This window comes from Hypanus sabinus, chromosome 21 (genome assembly GCF_030144855.1).
Source record: "Hypanus sabinus isolate sHypSab1 chromosome 21, sHypSab1.hap1, whole genome shotgun sequence".
Taxonomy (NCBI): Eukaryota; Metazoa; Chordata; class Chondrichthyes; order Myliobatiformes; family Dasyatidae; genus Hypanus; species Hypanus sabinus.
The window spans coordinates 35,253,265-35,275,937 of NC_082726.1; the positions used below are offsets into that span (position 1 = coordinate 35,253,265).

Sequence of the window (22,673 nt, forward strand, 5' to 3'; positions counted from 1 at the left end):
GGACAAAACACCCAGCTGTTACCCTATTTCAAACAGCATCAGGCCTGAGAAACCACTCCCCTTAGACCCACAGCAGTGTGCACCAAAGAATGCCAGTAGTAAATTTGAATCAGTATCTGCAGTGTTAAGGATTGCACTGAGTTATTTTAGATGGGGGGGGGGGGGAGAAGCACAAATATTTTCGATTGCCAGCTGTAATGGGTGTTTCACAGAAAGAGGAAAGTCTGACTAGCTCTTCCCACGCTGTCTTCTGCATGTTCAATAACGAGAAGTTTTGATTTGTGTGTACTTATTGAGAATACTTTAAATCCAATTACAGAAACGAGTGATCTTTGTAGGGGTTTAAAAGACTATGGGATTATAGCATTCCCATTTAACTGAAAATCAACATACAGCAGACATTGGAAATTTGAAACAAAACCAGAAAATGCTGGAAACATTCCTCAGGTCAGGTAGTGTCGGCGGGGGAGGGAGATGGAGCTTGTGTGCTCTGGGATCGATGCAAGGATTTTCTCATTTCTGTTCTGTTGAAATTCTGCTCTTTGACAATTAATCCTTGGTAAATCAGGCCCAGTTTCAATAGCAGATAATCAGGGTGATGGGAAGGGAAAGAGGTTGATTTCCAGGGGAAATGCTGCCTGTCCCTGCACAGGAACCTCTGCTGATTGTGGTCCGAGTTTCTTCTGTCTAACCCAGGCTCCATATGGCTGGCCCATAATATATCAACCCACCAAAGTCTAATTATGAAGCTTAAAACATTCTGAAGATAACTTTATGTAAACATTTAACAAAATGAAGCCAGTTAAAATATCCCTTCAACCGGAAGTGTTGACTCTGTTTCACAGATGCTGCCTGACCTGCTTGTATTCCCAGCAGTTTCTGCTGTTCTGTTCAGCATCCGCTTGTTTTTGAGATTTTTTTTTAATATTTACTAATGACTTCATGTCTTTATTACAGCGTCTGCTATCTGCTCCTCACAGGACACACTCTCTAGACCCCTATCCCCGCCCACACAGACTCCAACGATCTCGTGGGCTTTTATCTAAGCAGTCCGTATTTTTTACTGAACCTTCCTCTGCAGCTGCTGACCTCCCGTATCGAATGTGAACCTCTGCCAGCGGGTCTGTCCTGACTGAGAGATTGTAGATTGCATCCCGCTTCTGTGATTCGGTTTGTCGAGGGGTTTTGTTTTTGCTCATAACCACTTTGCAAAGTCCATTAGACTGTGGTTCCGTCTCGTAAACTCTGCTGACGGTAAGAGAGCGGTGTAGAAGTGTGTCTTATCAAACTCCTAGCATCCGATGGCTGGACCTTTCTCACTGGGAGTGTTCTAATCATTGCTGCCTCTCCCTCGGGCCATACTAATGCTCCGCTGTTTCGCTGGCCTTCCGGCGGAATTGGCCCCGCTCTCTCAGACTGATTTAACGCTGTGTTTTCTCATTCGGAGCAGTACGCCCATTGAGCATGCGCAGGCCACCTGGTCGCTGCTGGACTCGGCCACGCCCTCCGCCCCGGCCAGCCAGCCCGCTGCAGCTAACCCGATGACGTCGCCCGTGTCTCCGCCCACTGCCGCCGTCGCCGCCAATCAGGATCGTCCCGCTGCTCCCGGCTCACCTGCTCGGCAAAGGTATCCGACGCGGCGGGGCTGGTGCTGATGTGGTGCCTCGAACTAACCCCTCGTCCTTGTCTGCTCAGCCGCATGCGTGAGCCCGTACAGCGGTCTTTGATGTGGGGTAAATGGAGGATTTGTTAGAGCTGTCAGGATCAGCCATATCTGTACAAAATGCTGGTGGTACAAAGTTCAGGTGAAATTTCCCTTATTTAAGCTTCCGGTCACGGTCACCAAGTATAGTTATGAGCAGCGCCTGTGGAGACAAGCTGGAGGGTTCATGCACCGTTTGCTTTTGTGAGAGGATGCTGTTGAAACACCAGAGAAAGATGGGATAAGGCATAGAACACGGAACAGTACAGCCCCTTCGGCCCACTGTTGTGCTGACCTTGTCACCTACTCTAGATCAGTCTAACCCTTCCCTCCCCTCCCCTCCCCCAGAACCCTCCACTTTCCTTCATCTGTGTGGCTACCTAGGAGTCTTTTAAATATCCCTAATGTATCTACCTCTACCATCCCTGGCCTTGTGTTCCATGTACCCACCACTCTCTGTGTAACAAGAACCTACATCAGACATATTATGCTTTCCTCCAATCACCTTGAAATTATGCCCATTTCCAGCCTGGGAAAAAGGTCTTGGCTGTCCAGTCTATCTCTGCCTCTTACAACGAGAGGAGGTGAGGGGTCTTGGATGGAGCCCTCTTCCACCCCCAGCAGAAGCTCAGGCAGCCTCGCTTGAACCTGCGATCTCCTGTAGACACTAAGGCCACAGGCCCAGCGCCAACTAACCCAACCCCTGAGACAGGATGCCATGTCTTTCTTGAGCTCTTGCACAATCTGGGAGTTTTATCCATGGCTCTTGGTGGTTCATATACCTGGGCTATCCCTCACGAGTGTGGTTCAGCATCCCTCCCCTGCACGAGGCAAGCAGCGAGCATTCTTGGAGAGTTGCTCTGTTTTGAAGGCTGCTGGGTGATTGTCCTGTTGGAAAACCCTAGCTCAGAAACAAGTCTGCTATGTTTTGGATAAATTGTATCCTGACCATTTCTCCCCAAGGAATTCCCTGTTTATTTCTCATCTGCAGGTTCCAAAACATTTTCTACCATTTTATAATACTTGGCTTTATTACAACAGTCCAGAACTAGTCCCTTCCCTCCTCCCTTTACTTTATTCCTCATCTATTCCAGCTGTTGCACATTCCTCAGTTCCCTAGTATTCCTGTGTTAAAACATCCCCTTCTCTGGAAGTTTTCTGTGCAGTTTTCCAATCTCCTTCCACTCTTCTGACAACTATTTGGAGTCTAAGACTATAGACTCCCTAACTCTATTAAACCTCAGCATTTCAGAATGCTTAGAAACATAGAAAATCTACAGCACAATACAGGACCTTCGGCCCACAAAGCTGTGCCAAACGTGTTCCTACCTTAGAAATTACTAGGCTTACCTATAGCCCTCTATTTTTCTAAGCTCCATGTACCTATTCAAAAGTCTCTTAAAAGCCGCTATCGTATCTGCCTCCACCACCGTTGCCGGCAGCCCATTCCATGCACTCACCACTTTCTGAGTAAAAAACTTACCCCTGACATCTCCTCTGTACCTACACCCAGCACCTTAAGACTGTGTCCTCTTGTGGCAACCATTTCAGCCCTGGGAAAAGGCCCCTGACCATCCACATGATCAATGTCTCTCATCATCTTATACACCTCTATCAGGTCACCTCTCATCCTCCGTCACTCCAAAGAGAAAAGGCCAAGTTCACTCAACCTATTCTCATAAGGCATGCTCCCCAATCCAGGCAACATCCTTGTAAATCTCCTCTACACCCTTTCTATGGCTTCCACATCCTTCCTGCAGTGAGGCAACCAGAACTGAGCACAGTACTCCAAGTGGGGTCTGACCAGGGTCCTATAATGCTTCATAAATTTAACCCTACCCGGCAGTCTCATTAGAAACATAAGTCTCTCTCTTTGACCTATAATTTTTCATTTGGAACCAACGTGCCAAGTGTGTTTTGTTGACGTTGTTAGCTTTCCAGCTTTCTCCAGTGCTTGACATCTTGCCAGGGGCAGAATCAAACCTGAGAGTGCAACAGTGGAACTTTTTTGTTTGATAAATCTAAAAAGGTTTTTGTTAATGCTGGGGGAGTTCACAGGAAAGTGGGAAGAATGAAATGAGTTCAGAGTTGGATTAATGCACGTGGGTGATAGATGGAGCGGAGGAGCCTGTTTCCCTGCTGTTTGACTCTGTGACGACAGTCATCTTCTCACTGATTGGTACAGTGGGTAGAGCGAGTGGCTCACGGTTCCAGAGACTTGGATTCAACCAATGTGGAGCTTGCGTGTTCTCCTTGTGTCTGCAGGCTCTCCAGTTTCTTCCCGCGTCACAGAAATGTGAGGGGTGGTAGGCTAGTTGGCAACTGTAAAATTATCCTGATTGGCAGAACCCAGGCTGGGTTGACGGAGATGAGGGGAGAACAATAAATGGGATTAATGTAAATGGTTGACGCGGCCTGTTTCAGTGGTCTATCTCTCTCTGACCCAAACTCACAGAGTCATTGGGGAGAGATAGTTTGCATAAGCTGGGCCAGAATAGACACTCATGTAGGTGGTTCTTTGGCAAACTTGTGTGTTTGTGTGTGCGGATCCAAACATTGGCTGACTCTGAAAATGTAAAACGGAAGCAGAAAATGCTGGAGCACCCAGCATTTTCAGGCAGCATCTGTGGAGAGAGAAACAGACAGCCCTTCAGGTTGAAAACCCTGCATCAGGACTGGGAAAGGATTAAAAAAAAACAAGGTTTAACTCTCTAAGTTACAGAGAGGGTAGTGGAGGATGGGGAGGACAAAGGGTGTGGCCAGGATTGCCATGGGGATAACCTGATTGACAGATGGTGCCAGTGTTTTCGCTTTGTCTGATTGCTTTAGCTGTCGGTGTGAAGGGCTCTCTGCTGTCTGCTGCCCAGCATGCAGGTCCTCTCTGGCTCTCAGCGAACCCCCTGCCTCCTTGGCTTTGCATGACACTTGCCCCTTCAGGGTCTGCCAGTAACCCCGGGCAGCACCAAACACGCTGAGGTCTGTTTCCACAGCTGTCCATTCACGTTTTCCTGCAGATTCAGGGCAGAGTTGCCCTGTGGCCGAAGCGCCTGGAATCGAGGTTACGGTATGGCGAAGCAGGCAAAGAGCCTGTTGAGAAGGTTCAGGGATGTGTGTGAGGCGGTGGTGGTCGGAGAGAAGAGTGGGTGCGTGGTCTGTAACTTGGTATCAGGAAGTGGCTTAGACCAGAGCAACGTGAAAGGCATGACTGTCTCTGTGCTAACCGGGGAGTGTGTTGCAGAAACACGTGTGAGAGTAACATGGACAGGCAGTGTTCAGGCCAGCTGCTGAATATTACTGTTTGAATGGATAAAAAAATTGCCGAGGATGTGGTGCAGTCAGGCAGGACTTTACACTCAATGCCCACACCAGACAGTGGACAGAGTGAGGAGCTGAGCTCTGGAAAACCCAGGCATCGTCAGTCTAGATATGCTGATGTTACCATGTTGCTGTGCTCATTGTGTGTGTCTGTGTGTGTGTGTTTGTGTTCCTACCGATGATACTGTCTCCCTCTTAGTTCTGTGTCCGCGGAGTGGCTACATTTGTTCTTGCTTCAGTCACACTTGGCTCTGGGGTTGCATAGCAATCTCCTGCTTCTGTCTCTTCACGGGCTGGGTATTTCACTTGCCCTCATCTCCTGTGCATCAGCCGGTGTCACCTTGTGCCAGCTACTGTCGCAGGAGAAAAGTCACCACAGCAGCACCTGGGCGCCGCGGAAGTGTAGCGGTTGGCACAGCTCGGGGGCATCGGAGTTCAGAGTTCAATCCCGCCGTTCGGGAAGGAGTTAGTACACCCTCCCTGTGGAATGGTGGGGTTCCTCCGGGAGCTCCGGTTTCCTCCCACAGTCCAAAGATGTACTGGTTGGTAGGTTAATTGGTCATTGTAAATTGTCCCGTGGTGAGGCTGAGGATAAATCGGGGGTTGCTGGGCAGCATAGCCAGAAGGCTCTATTTATTCCATGTTGTATCTCTAAATGAAATGAAATACTCAAATGGTGGTAGTGAGCCAAGCTGGGAGTGACCCCCAGCTCTCTGACTCCCCAGTACCAAGCCCCACACCGGCACTCCAGAGTGAGTGCGATCAAAGGTGTTTTTTTTATGTATTCTTCACGATTGCAAGGCCCTGGAAAGTACTGCAGGTCTACCCCCATCAGCGATTTGCTCATAGACGGAGAAACTGAAGAACTGGACTTGGTACTGCCTGCATCGGAGAGGCACTGTTGTACGAAGGAGGTGTTTGGTCTAACAGCAAGTGATCATCTGAGCCGTTTTTATGGTGATTGCAAGACCCTGCTGGATACGGCTGGTGTGAAATGCTGCAAGTCCAGTTCATTGGTTTGCTGTCGAATGGCGGGGCAGCCAAGTGACCTCGGTTGTAGCAAGGACTAGGACTCAAGCTGTGATGTTGCCAGTTTGCAGCCACCCAGGGGGAGGTGTCAGAGTTCCTGTGCTCCACCGGAGTGCTGGAGGCCGTGTGGAACAACATCCATGCTGGACTCTGTGCTGCCCCCCAGTGTTCACTCAGCAGAAGACGGGCTATATTGGGTTCAATTGCAGACTGCTGCAACATTCAAGGACCCAGGGACTTGGACTATATTTTCTTTTGGTATGACTGCATTTTACTGCTATTTATATGTGCTTGCTACCTTTTATGTGCTATATGTGCCTTGTACTGTGTATGACTGTTGGTACTGTGTTTTGCACCTTGGCCCCAGAGTAACGCTGTTTTGTTTGGCTGTGTTCATGTCAGGATGAATAACAATTAAACTTGAACTTGTTCACTGATTACTCAGGGTGCCACCCTAATGGGTGTGTAATTATTGGAGTGCGTGAATGTGACTGAATTCATTGTTTAGTGGCAGCAGTAGGAAATGTTTTAAAAATATTAATAATAAATAGTTCAAATAAGGAATAGTGAGATTCAGGGGTTCATGGATCATTCAGAAGTCTGATGGCAGAGGAGAAGAAGCTGTTCAGAAGTGCTGAGTGTGTCTCAGATTCCTGTACCACCTCCCTGGTGGTGGTAATTGAGTGGCAGGAGTGAGTGCAGGTGGCACTGCATGCCGAGGGTCTATTTGTTACCGCCCCAGTGCTAATGTGGCACAGATGTTGCTGCCCTTACTACAGATGGGACTGTATGGTGCATCATCTGTGGTTTTTTGGCGCGTGCTGGACTCACAATGGATGGACAGTCATTAACAGGGCAACTGAAGATGGTTTCTCCTGAGACCCTGAGGAGATCTACAGTGACATCCTCCAACATCCAAAGCATCTAGTTTAGAAATCCTAGCATAAAGATGGAGTCTGTCCTGTCAACACCTGTGGCTCTTTCCTGCTGTGTGCTGGACGAGTCTCGAGGAGGGAGCAGATAGTGTTAACGGAAGTGACACTCAGCAGAGCTTGTTCAGTGTGAAGGGGGTGCTCGGGTACGTCCTGGAGCTAAGAATGTCTGTCACTCACTCTCAGCAAAATCTCCTCCCCAGATCCAAGTGGCTTCTGACTGACCAAGACTCATCTAAACATTAGTTTGATTTGGCTCAAGAAGCTGGATTATTGCCTGTTCTTAGGGTGGTTGTCAGTGGATCTGAAGGAACAGTAGTCGTAAACAGATCGACAGAGCTGGGGTCGTGTATTGGCAGGAAGTGTGGGAAGTCCTTGGAGAAAGTCGCATCAGGTGAAGAGCAAAACCTCATTTGATTAAAATCAAACATTCATTTACTCAGTAAATTCTGAGAAATCCAGATAAAATGATTTCTTGCCACATGTAAACACACAGGCTCCAGCCTGGGGTCTGTGATCAAACAGCTTCCAAATCCCTGGATTGCTGCTTTTATTGTCAACATTAGATTTAACAATGTGTGTCAAAATATTTTAACTGTGGATTCTTGAAGAAGGGTCACGAACCTTCATCAAGCACAAGGCTGAAGCAGAGAGCGGAACAGAGAGGTCGGGGGCGGTGTGCCAAATCTGATGTCAGACTGGGGTTGAAGAGAGGAGGCGAAGCTGGCGTAAAGTGTGGGACAAGGGTACTTGAATCACATCACTGGGACTTCTGTGCTGTTAGAAAGGCCCCTTAACCAGAAGTATTCCCATCTCCGTCTCCTGCCAAGATATGGCACGAGTTCAATTTCAAATCCTGATGTAAGGGACCAGAATTTCCATCACGTAATTCAACCCAAGTGTGCAGCAGAGGTGGAATTTCAGGGAGAAGCAGGAGAAGAGGGGGTAATGCAGGGAGGTCAGCAATGACCTTACCGAGGGGCCAGATCTATTCTGGTGTCCATTTGCTCAACTCTGCAGGGTTTCCTGCCTTGATTCTCTGATGGATGGGGCCCATGGAGTCCCCAACTCTGCTCACAACTCCAGTCAAACCCTCCTTCTTAGAGCACTCCCCCACGGATAATCCCGACCCTTCACTCACCCCTTTCTCTTGTCCTTCCCCCCACCCCAAACTACTTTACAACCTGCAGCTAAGACTTCCTTGTTTTCCATCCGTCTCCCACAGGTAATCTCACCCACTCCCGCATGTGGTTCCATCTACTGGATACCACACTCTGCTTCATCCCATCCCCTTACCTCTTTATACCAGCCATACCCCTATTGCACTCTCACTCCAAATGCCGGGTCTGAACATGAAATGTCAACCATCCCTCTGCCCCTACGGATAATGCCTGATCCTCTGAGTTCCTCTGGAAGTTTATAGTTTACCTCGTTGTTTCCCTCTGGTGGCTCTGCTGTGATTGAATGAAGAAAGTTCTGCAGTGTGGTGTACCATGTTTTGGCTACATGCACTGTGGTTTCGTGCGGCGGTGGCTGTTTCAGCAGTCATGCATGGCCCAGTATAAACGTCAGATCTGTTTTGCCTCCGCCTCTGCCAGTGCTGATCAACTCCCCAGCCTTGGGGTCTGCAGCACCCCGTCTGTGTCGGTGGTGCTGCGGTGTGGCGCCGACGCCACCCAGTGGCAGAAATACAGTGCTGCAGAGCACGACTGCCTGACTGACGCAGAATGTGGTGATCAGGTCGGCCTGTCTAAAACGTCCATAGGTCCCAGGCTTGCTGAGTTATGCAGCAAGGTTGCCGAGAAGGTCCACGAGGAAACTCTGCCTGTTTGTGCACAGGAACACACAGCTCTAAAATGTGCGGATATATACCTGCTTGTATAATGGGAGCAGAAGCTGATTTGGAAACCTTTACTGTAAAAATCTAAGGGAGCTGGTGGGGCGGTGGCATCTTCCCGTTGAGAGGGAGGTGTGGGCTATAAGACTGGCATCCTGCCAACATGCCAGGGCTTTCGTATCCCTTCCTTCTGACATTAGCTCTGCCAGAATCAGTCTGCCCTATGTTGTCACCCTCCAGTTCCATGGACTCTTGCACATTTAGCATCAAATGCTGTCTGACAGAGCACCCCACCACCAGGGAACTATATACCCAGTGGAACTATATCTGTGGGAAGGAGACTAAAGAGCACTGTCAGTTTTCAAAAATGTGACCATGTTGTAAACAGTCTCTCAGATGCCCTACTCCCAATTAATTCTGGGAGCAATCGCCCTTAAATATCACTCCTCTTAAGTAAACAACAAATTATTTTCATTGATGAATTAAAATACATTCATTCTGTAGAAAATGCAGCGAAGTTATGACTTTTCTTTAAGCTAATGTTCCTGCTGAGGGCTTTTGCTCCAACTCTGCTGGATATGTTCAGATTCCTGTTTTGATGGATCAGGGTGATCAAAAGTCCAAAGGCCACAGATAATCAGTGGTGTTAGTGGCATTGGTAATTGCTGCCAGAGGTTCCCCAAGTGTGTTGGTTTGATTATTGTCACATGTACAGTGGAAAGCTGGTCTTCATATGGATTAAGTGTGGCAGTGGCAGTTTGAAATGTCAGGAGGATGTTATGAGAATGCAGGGTGACTTAGACAGGTTGGGTGAGTGGGCAAATATATGGCAGATGCAGTTTAATGTTGATAAATATGAGGTTATCCACTTTGGTGGCAAGAACAGGAAGGCAGATTACTATCTAAATAGAGTCAAGTTAGGAAAAGGGGAAGTACAACGAGATCTAGGTGTTCTTGTACATCAGTCAATGAAAGCAAGCATGCAGGTATAGCAGGCAGTGAAGAAAGCTAATGGCATGCTGGCTTTTATAACAAGAGGAATTGAGTATAGGAGTAAAGAGGTCCTTCTGCAGCTGTACAGGGCCCTGGTGAAACCACACCTGGAGTATTGTGTGCAGTTTTGGTCTCCAAATTTGAGGAAGGACATTCTTGCTATTGGGGGAGTGCAGCGTAGGTTCACAAGATTAATTCCCGGAATGGTGGAACTGTCATATGTTGAAAGATTGGAGCGACTGGGCTTGTATACACTAGAATTTAGAAGGATGAGAGTGGATCTGATTAAAACATATAAGATTATTAAGGGATTGGACACACTCCAGGCAGGAAGCATGTTCCCACTGATGGGTGAGTCCAGAACTAGAGGCCACAGTTTAAGAATAAGGGGTAGGCCATTTAGAACAGAGATGCAGAAAAACTTTTTCACCCAGAGAGTGGTGGATATGTGGAATGCTCTGTCCCAGAAGGCAGTGGAGGCCAAGTCTCTGGATGCATTCAAGAGAGAGTTAGATAGAGCTCTTATAGATAGCGAGGTCAAGGGATATGGGGAGAGGGCAGGAACGGGGTACTGATTGTGTATGATCAGCCATGATCACAGTGAATGGCAGTGCTGGCTAGAAGGGCCGATTGGTCTACTCCTGCACCTACTTTCTATTGTCTAAATCATTCCACAGTGCAATGTGGTAGAAGAAGCTAAAAAAATAACAGAGTGCAGAATAAAGTGCAGCAGCTACAGAGAAAGTGCAGTGCAGGTAAAAAAAATAAGGCACAAGAGCAAAACGAGATAGATTGTGGTGTCAAGAGTCCAATTTATCACACTGGGGAACCATTCAATAGTCTTAGCACAGCATGGTAAAGCTGTCCTTGAGCCTGGTGGTACATGTTTTCAGGCTTTTGTATCTTCTGCCTGCTGGGAGAAGGTCTGGGGTGGGTGGGGTCTTTGATTATGCTGGCTGCTTTACTGAGGTGGTGAGAAGTTTGGACAGAGACCATAGAGAATGCTTTCCAAGATGTGATGTGTTGAGCTGTGTCCACAACACTCTGCAGTTTCCTATGGCCTCAGGCAGAGCGGCTGGTGCACCAAATAACACGTGTGTTGTATTTCAGGGATGGAAATTGCTTTATTTAGAGTAGAGCATGTAAGACATAGGAGCAGAATTAGGCCATTCAGCCCATCAGTTCTGATCCACCATTTCATCAAGGTTGATCCATTTCCCTCTCAGCTGCCTTCTCCTGCCTTCTCCCCATAACCCTTCATGTCCTGATTAATCAAGAAACTATTGCCCTCTGCCTTAAATATACCCAATGAGTTGGCCTCCACAGCCACCTGTGGCAACAAATTCCACAGATTCACCACTCTCTGGTGAAAGAAATTCCTCTTCATCTCCATTCAGAATGGACGGCCCTCTATTCCGAGGCTGTGCCCTCTGGTCTCAGACTCCTCCACCATAGGAAACATCCTTTCCACATCCACTCTTTTGAGGGCTTTCAACATTCAATAGGTTTCAACTAGATCCCCACCCCCCCATTCTTCTGAATTCCAGTGAGTACAGGCCCAGAGCCATTAAATGCTCCTCGTGATAAGCCATTCAATTCTGGAGTCATTTTCGTGAACCTCCTTTAAACCCTTTCCAATGTCAGCACATTTTTTAAATAAGACTTCAAGACACTGTATTCCATCTGCCACTTCTTTGCCCATTCTCCTCGTCTGTTTGAGTTCTTTTGTAGCCTCTCTAGCTTCCTCAAAACTACCTGCTCCTCCACCCATCTTGGTACAGTCTGTGGCCAAGTTTCTCAAAAGCTTTCTCTTACCTCACCTTATATAATGCAAATCAACATAAGATCACAAGAAGTAGGAAATAGAAGCTGGAGTAGGCCATCTGGCCCATCGAGCCTGCTCCACCATTCAGTAACATGGCTGATCTGACTATGAGCTCATCTCCACCTACCTGCCTTTTCCCCAGAACCCTCAATTGCCCTTAATTCAAACCTTTAATTCAAATCAAGCAAGTGTTCTGCTCACATCCTGTTGTAAGCTGTTCTTTAGGTGGTTGTTGTTTGTGAAGAGATGTTCAACATACAGGAGTCTTATTAGCTAGTGAGGGCTGTGAGCCTTGTCGCTCAACTCTGAACACCTGTCTTTAGTGGGTTAATGACTTTGGCTGTGACAGCTGCTGGTGTGCAACATCTGGATGTTACCCCTGAGTGAGTCACTGAAGCACAACATCTGGTTGGTAACCCTGGTTTGGTCACTGATTTCAACATCTGGTCAGCATCCCTTGGAGAATCATTGACTTGCAGCATCTGGTCAGCTTGGCCATACATAAGCAGAGCTGACAGAGCTTTCTGCTGTTGATCCAGTGCACTTCCCTCTTCTGGCCGGGGCCATTGGTCAGGTGCTGTCCTTGGCTAAATCATCCTGGCAACTCTCACCGTCTAGGCTCACAGGTAAGGAGCAGTTTCAACTCAGCTTAGAACCGGACAGTCACAAACGTCAGATAAGATCCGAACTGCTGAACCGGGCTTTATCACCTTCATAATATGTGTTTTTCTAAAATTCTTTGTGGGGTAGATTCGATGTCGAGCCGGCCAAACCAAGGACTGCCTTGGAGGCGATTCGTATCACTCCACTTATCAACGCATCCTTTTTGCCCAAACGAACTCGACCCAGTTCCATTCCTCTGGGAAAAGCCAAGCTGAGGTACCATATGTCCGTGGAGACTAATCCTGCAAAAGGCCACGTGTGCAGAGCATATATGGATTTTTAAATGGATAGCAAGCCCAAGGAATGTCAATATAAAGAGTTGGGGAATTCATCCTGAATTCTATCTGGAATGAACATACAAAACAAGCATTGCTGTATGCTAAAACATTAATTGGTGTGTTGCAGATATTTTGCAGTTTCTCGGCCGGAAGGTGCTGCTGTTACTTGTGTGGATCCCAGCCCCACCTCACAAGGCTGAGAGCATGATCATGTTTGGCCCTGCAGTGTAACTCACAGTCCTGTTGAAGTGGAGAGGTTGTGCGACCCTGCCTGGTGTTCCACAGTTTGATTGAGTGGAGGGCGGCTGCAGCTCACAGATGAGCTCAGGATTTCTCCCAGTCCCAGCTGTGATTTCCCAGCTCTTGGGCAGAGACCAGTAGAACCACCCCCCTCCACAGAAACTGCTTTTTCCGACCATCTCCGAGCCAGTTATAACAGGTCATGCTCACAGCTATTAGTTTGTTTTGACCACATGGGATCTGTGGCCTTCCGCTGCTGTGTACACCTCTGGGGTCATGGGATAATACAGCACAGTAATAGCTATTTGGCCTAATGGGTCCGTACTGACCAAGAAGCTCATCGGCCCACATTAAGACCATATCCCTCTAAACCCAGGGGTTCCCAACCTAGGGTCCACAGACCCTTTGGTTAATGGTAGGCTCCATGACATAAATAAGGTTGGGAACCCCTGCCCTAAAGCTTTCCTATGCATATGTCTGCCCAAACGCCTTTTAATTCCTGTGTCTCTAATCCCATTAAATCAATGCAATAACATTAAAATAATCAACAAATTGTCCCATAGCATACTCCACCATCTACCTTTCCTCCTTTATGGATACAGCCCCCACTCATAGGTGGTCAAAACCAGGCTGCCCAGAGCCTGCCCTCGCAACCCTAACCCTTTGACGCCAGTTTGGCCACTGCAGGGGAAGAGCTACATGCAAGTAAGGACTAAGGAGAGACAGAACCTGTCCTTGTTAGAGAGTGAGTTGGGCAGAAGGGATGGGAGTCATCCTAGAAAGAACATGGAGTACAACATTTCCACTCTCCATGCTACGTTGCCTTCAGGTGAAGCAAGTTTAAAGAGCACCGGGGATTGAACCTGGTATCTCTTTGAGACACGAGAGAGACCCGAGATGCTGGATGTCATGAGAAGTTCTGGGCCCTGTAGCTAAGAAAAGATGTGCTTGCATTGAAGAGGTTTATGAGAGTGGTCATTGGTATGCAGAGCATTTGATGGTTTGAGGCCTGTACTCGGAGTACAGAATGCTGAGGGGGGAATCCCAATGAAACCTATAGAATATAGGTCTGTATAGAGTGGGCATAGAAAGGATGTTTTCAATAGTGCCAGAGTCCAGGACTAGAGCGGCACAGAAAAGAAATGATGAGGAATTTCTTTTGTCAAAGAATGGTATCTCTATGGAATTCATTGCCACAGATGGCTGTGGAGGCCAAATCATTGGGTATATTTAAAGCAAACGTTGATAGGTTTTTGATTAGTAAGGATGTCAAAGGTTATGGGGAGAAGGCAGGAGAATGGGGTTGAAAGGGATAATAAATCAGCCATGATAGAATGGTGAAGCAGACTTGTTGGGCCAAATGGCCTAATTCTGTTCCTATGTTTATGGTCTTAATCTGGATTAACACACACAAAATGCTGGCGAACTCAGCAGGTTAGGCGACATCTATGGGGGTGAAATGAACAGTTGATGTTTTGGGCCAAGTGACTTCTTATGAGTCTCCAGAATTTTGTGTGTTGCTCAGGATACCTTTCTCTTCACTTTAACATCTCTCTTTCATTTATAAATGTTCTCTGTCGGACGCTCCTGTGTCAGTGCTCACAATGGAAACTGATGGTGTAGGCTTGTCACCCTGTAACTGAACCATCCTGGCTGCCTTAGCACTGAGGTCTCATTACACCTGCCCCTACACTACCTCCCTCACCACCATTCAGGGCCTCAAACTGTCCCTCCGGGTGAGGTGTCACTTCACCTCCGAGCCTCTCAGGGTCATCAATTGTGTCTGGTGATCCTTCTGCAAACTCCTCTAGGTGAGTTAGATTGATATAGATTGGAGGACCATTTTGATGAGCTCCATTTGCCCCAAAAGATGGCATTTCCCAATGGCCACCCATTTCAAATTGACTTCCCATTCTCATTCTACTACCATGATGAGGCCACAACCAGAGGAGCAACACCTCATATGCTGTCTGGGTAGCCTCCAACCTAATAGCATGAGCATTGATTCTAACTTATGTTAATTTCTCTCTCTCCCCCTTTTCTCCTTCCCAGTCACTGTTCTGGTTCCCCTCTCCCCCTTCTCTTTTCCATCACCTCCCTCTGGTTCCCCTCTCCTTTCCTTTCTTCTATGGTCCACTGTCCTGTCCAGTCAGATTCCTTCTTCAGCCCTTTACCCCTTTCACTTATCACCTTATAGCTTCTTACTTCGTTCCCTTTTCCACTCACTCACCTTCCCCCTCACCTGGTTTCATTTAATCACCTGCCAGCTTATACTCTTCTGTCCCCCCCCCCACCTTCTTATTCTAGTTTCTGTCCCTTCCTTTCCAATCCTGATGAAGGGCTTTGACCCTATAGGTCGATGGTTTGTCTCCTTCCATAGATGCTGGCTGGTTTGCTGAGTTCACCCTGCAATTTGTGTGTGTGTTCCTCGGGAATTCGAGCATCTGCAGAATCTCATGTTCATCATTATAACATGACAGGTTTATATATTTGTAACTAAGTGTGTCAGACGCTCACAGTTATAAAATGTTGAGTGTGTTATATCTGCAACACCTGGCAGTTGTAAACAACAAATATATTCAGTAACATCTTTCTTCAGGTGTTAATTTTAACACATTTCAGAGCGAATCTTCCCTCGTTGGGACAATAAATGTTCCATATATACCCTCCTCATGTGGACAGTTTGAAAACAGCAAATGCTTCTCCCCTTCTCCCCACACTTTCTGCTTAATTCGCAGCAGTAACGCCCAGTTAGGAATGATCTTAACTTCTGCCACCGTGTGGGGTTTTTCTGGATTTTGTTTCAATGCAGATGAGATTTTAAAGTACTAATTATTTTGGAATCTGCTTTTGTTGTTTGTGCTGGGTCCTCAGATACCACTGAAACAGTCTCCTTGCCGTCTACGTTCCTTTCTCCAATACTGTTTCTCTGTTCATTAAAATATAGTTCCAGAATTTGTGCTTAGATCTAATCCAAGTACAAGACAATCTCCTCCAGGGAGTGACTTTGTGTTGGGACATTGTCCATTCATCACCAGGACAGAACCCCAGGTAGAAAAGCAGAGGACACTTGTATCTGAGCTAGGGGCAGTCATTCCCAATCAGTCACAGGATGTGAACAAGATTTTCATGGCAAATCCAAAGGATGGGCATGGTAGCATTTCCCTAACCCAGCATGAGCCTTGGGAAAAGACTCCCAAGAAATTTGGCACAGACTCATCTTTGTGTTGGAATGGGTATCCCAAGGCTTCCTTAATATCTGATCAACAGTCCAGATTCCTGCTGGGCACCCCAATCAACCCAATGGGAATAGGTGAAGAAACTATCTGAAAGCTCAATCATTACAAGCACTCTCTCAATTGAGAGTAGGATGGTTGCTGACCCAGTATAAAATGATTTTATAAGAATCTTCATCCAGTACAGATTTCACTTGGCCAGGCTTGGGAAAACTCGAACTGTTTGAGGATTAAATTTCCATGTTGTTCAAAAAGTCACATAAATGTAATGCTCAAACAGTTTATCATAAATGAAGAGTCACAGATGAAAGAGTTAAAATCCATTAATTGGCCTTTTAGTTGTTTCTTTAATCTAAAGATAGGCTATCCATACAGACCAGTGCGTGAATCAATTTCACCAGATAATATATGTGTTTTGAAACAGGAGGCTAATTCACATCATAAAGTCCCTGCCCAAGTGGCAGGTTTAAAACATTCCTCAGTTTATCATCCCATAAATCTTCAGTAATGTTTATTTTCATTTTGATTCCTTCAGTCAACACTTCAACCAAGTGATAATAAAACGGTGATTCACGTTGCTGGGTACTTACATTTGGGCCACTGTATTTCAAAAGATAAGCATGTTCATGATATTAAATTGACATGAGAATTCCACTTTAACCCAGTCGTTTTGAGAGGTAAGGCTTACTGTGCACTGGAAAGCAAAGATACAACAAATCAAAACTGCTCCCTTAATTTTCAGAAACTAGTGCTTTATACAGTTAGCATAGAGTTAAGTATTATTTGTCACCTCGGGCATTGGAGCAAATTTTGTACAAATCCGCTCCCAGCACATTGTTTAGTAACATAGGAGTTCAGGTTGGAGATGGAACTTGCTGGCTTAGCTCTGTGAAGTGCATGTCTTTGCTCAGAGCTCCAAGCACTGAATGCCACGCTCTAAGTTTGAGCACAGTCTGTGTGCAGTCCAGCTATTCTGAAGCTGCTTTTATTATTGGTAAGTTGCAGATAGTGCCTGTACATACTGCTTTGACCAAATAAAATCAGATCCTAATGGAGAATAGTTCATGTTTTTCTGTACTCTACAATTATTTCGTAAGTTAAATATATTTTAACAAATGGAGTTTTCGGAAGTCAGCCATCTCTGCTGTTCAGGAGAAACTGCACCATGTGTTTCAGTCACTGCGGGGGTTCTTGTTTTAACATCTTTTTCATCCTTTGACACACAGCTGGCAGCAGAAGACTTCTTCCTCTCTTGCCTACCAGAGTGAATCTGCTCACACCCTAAAGACTAGGTACATGTTTACAGATTTGTGGGCACAGATTGATAACAGCATTAATGCAATGTGATATTGACCCACTAACAGAGATACGGAGTAGTCACATTGCACTTGCAATCTCAATCTTCCTGCTTCCTCCTTGCACTCAGGTATATTAACCAAGGCTGTTTCTGTTAATATTCAGCAGGATGTTAATCTCTTCCTTTCCCAATGTTGATGGGACGTCACTTCTGAAAAGTACCAATCGGATTTTTAAGTTTTTCAGAATTCAAATCCAACTGCACTGACTTTCTATAAATGACTTGTGTGTGCTCTCCAGGATGCCAATCTACAGAAGGGCAATATTGCTCTAAAGATGCAACTCTAAAAACAGTGAATGATGAAACTCGCATGCTGGTGTAGCAGGCAATTCTCCCATCAAAAATTAGCTGGTTCTTAACCAACACGAAGGTTTCTAGCACCGGAGTCCATTCACCAGGCTGTGGGGAAGAGCAGCAGTTTGGAGTATTTAAGTCAAGGCTGTCACGTTTGTGGCATCATGTATCATCAGGGTGTAGCATTCTGTGATGTAGGTCAGGGATAATGATTGTTTCCTGTTGTTTCCAACCTTGAGGTACCACAAGTAACCTACAGTTACAGAGGACACACCAGATCTCCCGTTGGTCAGTTCATGGCAGACTCAATGTGTAGTTTAAAATGCATCTGATAGGCCACTCAGCACTCTGAAACAGTGGATCACATGGAATGATGCTTTAACCTGCATATAACATATTCTCCATTCTACTGCTAACGAGTTCTCAGTGTTCCCACTCACTTTTTACAATAAAGCTGGAATAGATACTAGGAAAGGAGCGAGGACGGAATGGTGAGTGTGAGATGCTGGTTCACTTTCCTCGCTGAGGAAAGCTCAGAGTGTAGGGAAGCTCACCCTGCAGTAGAAATTGAAGATAGTCAGGTCCAAGAATAGATGTACTCTCTTAATTTAAAGAACTATTGTGGTTGACATTATTAGCTTAGTTAAGTATTAACTTAGACCTTGGACAACAGGGTAGATCTTCTACATTCCCATTCCCGGTGCAAAGTGATATCCGAAGGATTCCTGTTAGAGATGTATGCTTTTGAATGTTGTCATCTCTCTTTCTCAGCTTGAATTAAATACCTCTATCAACAGCTGGTCTAATATTTAATCTTTGGGTCCCTTTCAGAGATTTTTCTTTGTAGTCCAATGTTGCTTATGTTAGGTGTCTCTTGCTGAGCAATTGTTTATTCGTGATGTTGCTTACTGTAAAACAGAATTTATGCAACAAAGTGTCTGCCAATTCTGATCGGTAAGTGCGATGGATCTGTATCTGTGCCCATGGTAAATAGGCTCAGCAATGAGACTAGAGATGTCGGAGCTGATTCTCAATTGTATAAGAATATTTGGGGATTTTTAAAGAAGCAAAAATCTGCAGATGCTGGAAATCTGAATAACCTACGAAAGATGCTGGAAGAACTCTGTAGGCCAGGCAGCACCTATGGGGAGACAAGTACAGTTGACATTTTGGGCTGAAACCCTTCAGTAACAGTTGTACCCCAACCCTGGACTGTGAACCTGCCTTCCTGGGCACTCGTGCAGTGTTTCACTCTGACCATGAAGCTCAAGCAGGGTCATAACCAGCTTATTCATCTTTTAAAAGCTAAAGAGGAAGGTGCCGTTGTGTTTCCGAACGAAATATAGCAACGAGCTGCTGGAAGTAAACCTGGGCCACAAGAGCCTAATAGTCATTAACAGTCTGGAGCTTGCTGCATCTATGGTCTGATAAAATGAATCCCGTTATATTTACCATGTATCTGTAGATGAAAGTTATAGGCACAAGAGGTTCTGCAGATGTTGAACGGAAGTTGGATGCTTAATGAATATCTAGGATTCAGCTCTTGGTTTTGTCATCTGATCGGAGGTGGGCGAGTCATTTCTGCTGTTCACTGCTATCTCGTGTCTTTCACGATTCACCGCTCACTCCTCATCCTGTCTTTTAACTTCCCCAGTGACAGCTTCAGAAGCAGCACCATGGTGTCTGGGCCGGCAGCTCCTCAGACTTATCCAGAAGCCCCAGCGCCTGCTTCCAAGCCAAAGGTTGTCAGCACCGCAAGTATCAGACCTGCTCCCTTCCATCCACCCAAAGGTAACGCGCCAGGGCATGGCCGGGCACTGTGGAGGAGGGCTGGGTGGACAGTGTTACACCTGTAAAGGGTGTGTGAGGTTGCAGACTCGGAGTTTCTGAAGGGGCTGCTCCTCATGTTCTGGATTCACTTCAGCCCCACTGCCCTGATCTTCGGCCACCTAGTGCGGAGGGCTGGGGGTGTGCTCGGGTGACTGTAGACAGGTCCAGGCAGAGGGCAGTCAAAGGTTTTGCCCAAGCCATCTGCCCGCTCTTCTGGGTTTACGTCTGTGCCCAAGTGTCGCTGAAGAGGAAGCCTGCGATATCCGCGGGTTAGGGTGTGGGATTCCTGGGACCAGTGGGCAGCTCAGGCTCCAGTGTGTTTTGGACAGTGGTGAGCAAGTTATAATTTGAAACTGTTATTAGTATGTCTCACGAAATCCTGTAATATTGGATAATACTGTGTTGCTGCGATAGTGTCATCATTTGTATAATTTTTTGTAAGAAAAACGGAATCATCATCCATAGGAGAGTAAGGGATGTCAAGTTATATTTTATTAAAGCACTAATATTTGAGTCTATTTGCATAGATCGTATTGTGTACACGTGTATGTGTATTTGTGTGTGTGTGAGTGCATGTGTATGTGTATTACAGGGTCCCAACAGGTTATCAATGCCTTAATATAGACTGCCTGTAGGTACAAATGAATATTTGTGGGGACCAGAGGTACAGTTAGGAATGGATTTTCCAGCTGCTACAAGACTGCAGATGTTTTCTGCTAGGTGGGAATGGGGTACCTCCACGTGCCTTCTCACCCCCCCACCCCCACCCCTGAGCCACGAGGATAGTACTGTGTGGAATCGAGCACAGCTGGGAGTTAGTCAGGTTGGCTAATAGCTGCTGTTCCTGTTCCTGCTCACTCTCCCATCACTGCTGTCTCCGTGACATTCTCCCACACGCTCTCTGTTCATCTCGTGCTTGTGAAGAGTTAAGAGCATTTCTCAGAGTGGATCCCTGTCATAACCAGACCTGGAGTTCCATATTTTTTGTTTCTGGTGCAGTACTCAGAGGGTTGATTTCTGTACAGTTCTGTTGGTTGCTTTCTCCATTTTCTGCGTTTTGTTAAATCTCCCTTTATCAGGAGATTTCTGCTTCCTGAGTGTTTCTCTGTGAATGCTACATCCAAACATTTAGTTTTATGGGGAGGCATTTAAAGAACTTCAGAAAATTCTGCTGTGAGTGTTTGTGTGACAGCACCTTGAAACCTCACCACTTACCTCTGTCTTGTGTTCAGCCCCTGCAGCACAGATGCACAGCAGCACGGCTGCATTTAACGTCAGCAGGCCTGCTGCAGCTCCAGGAACCATGCAGCCAGCTGCCGTACCGCCGAGTAGCCGACCACCGTGGATAACCGATGACAGCTTTGCTCAGAAGTTCCAGGCTGGGAAAAGCACCACCACGCTCACCAAACACATCCAACCTCTGCCGCATTCTGCACCTCCAAAGCCACCGGTGTCGACACTGCCTGCAACCCCTGCCCACGAGCCCACGCACGCCCCACTGCCAGGGCAAACAGCTGGGGGCATCCGCAACCTGGTGCAGAGGGCTGAGCGGTTCCCAGCCAGCAGTCGAACTCCCCTGTGTGGACAGTGTAACAGCATCATCAGGTGCAGAAATAGTCATTTCTGAATCTAATCTAAATTGGACACACTTGCAGTTTGCTTGTAGTTCAGTGATGTGAAAGAATGAGCAGGGGATATCCCTTCTGTTGTCTCTCGTCAACGCAGAGACTTGGTTAAGAGTCAAGTCTATTTGAGATTATCTTGTGCACAGTGCAGTGTTGTACAGGTACAATGAAAAGTTTCCTTGTAGCAGCGTCACAGATTCAGGCAACACATGGGTTATAAATTATGCATTAATAATTCAGGGCAGTGAAAAGAGAGGAAGATAAAAAGACTGACCAAAACAAGTTATTAATGCAATAAAGAGAAACAATCACAGACAAGTCCATGGTAGTGGAAGAGATAATCTGTGGTGTTCCATCGCTGAGGTAGGGTTAGGACTGTGAAGGCTGGTTCAAGAACCTGATAGTTATAGGAAAGTAGCTGCTCTTGAAGCTGTGGGACTTCAAGCTTCTGTACTTCCTGCTCAGTAATAACAGAGAAGAGGGGATGACCCTGATTGTGGGGATTCTTGATGATACATATGGAACGGAAGTCAAAGTGAATGGGACAAAGTTTGAGGCTGATATTGTGAACAGGCAGTGAGGTCCTGAGTATGGGTCGAAATACATCTTAAAAAAAAATAAGACAGGAAGAAAGATAACGAATGGTTAGAAATGGAGTTAAGGGGATTGTAATTTTTGCAATATTCAGGGGAGTACACGGGGCCAGTTGAACTCAGAGCAAGCATCTGCTCAGGAATGGAGAACCAAGATATTGCCCGGAGCTAGAATTGATCAGTGAGTATCATGGACTGAGCAGGTCTTCCAGCTGGCCTGTTTGGAATTTTTTTGAGACAGTTACATGCTGGAGACTCAGTGATATACACAGGGGGGAGTGAGCTCTGCCTTGTAACACATTGATCTTGGAATGTAGTCAGCCTTATCTGTGATGCGTTGCATTGTGAAGAAGGGAGACTTAAGTGTTTCTGCAGGTGCTGGAAATCCAGAGTAACACACACAAAACCAAGAAGCTGCAGAAAGTGGTAAATTTAGTTGGCTCCATCTTGGGTCACTAGCCTACAAAGTACCCAGGACATCTTCAAGGAGAGTTGTCTCAGAAAGGCAGCGTCCCTTATTAAGGACCCCCAGCATCCAGAGCATGCCCTTTTCTCACTGTTACCATCAGGTAGGAGGTACAGAAGCCTGAAGACACACACTCAGCGATTCAGGAACAGCTACTTCCCCTCTGCCCTCCAATTCCTAAATGGACATTGAGTCCTTGGACACTACTTCACTTTTTAAAAAAATATAAAGTATGTCTGTTTTTTGCATGCTTTTTAATCTATTCAGTATATGTATACTGTATAAAGTATACAGAATTAAATGTACTTATTTATTAATTTTTTAAATTCCAGGTTATGTATTACATTGAACTACTGCTACTAAGTTAACAAATTTCACATCACATGCCAGTGATAATAAACCTGATTCTGATTCTGAAATGCTGAGAGAAATCAGCAGGTCAGGCAGGAAAATAAATA

The 22,673-nt window shown here is 46.2% G+C and overlaps 1 protein-coding gene across 2 annotated transcripts in view; it reads left to right on the top strand.

The window, feature by feature from the left end:
• Positions 1-353: 353 nt before the first annotated feature.
• Positions 354-22,673, top strand: part of LOC132378934 (LIM domain-binding protein 3-like) — a 31,464-nt gene continuing 9,144 nt past the window's right edge. The window contains exons 1-3 of one of the 2 annotated variants that reach the window (XM_059946300.1): positions 354-1,627; positions 19,356-19,492; positions 20,764-21,136. In XM_059946300.1, coding sequence (XP_059802283.1) covers positions 1,365-1,627; positions 19,356-19,492; positions 20,764-21,136 — 773 coding nt within the window. In that variant the 5' untranslated portion in view covers positions 354-1,364. Of the gene's footprint in view, positions 1,806-19,355; positions 19,493-20,763; positions 21,137-22,673 lie in introns of both variants that reach the window. The other variant, XM_059946301.1, reaches the window with a different exon arrangement.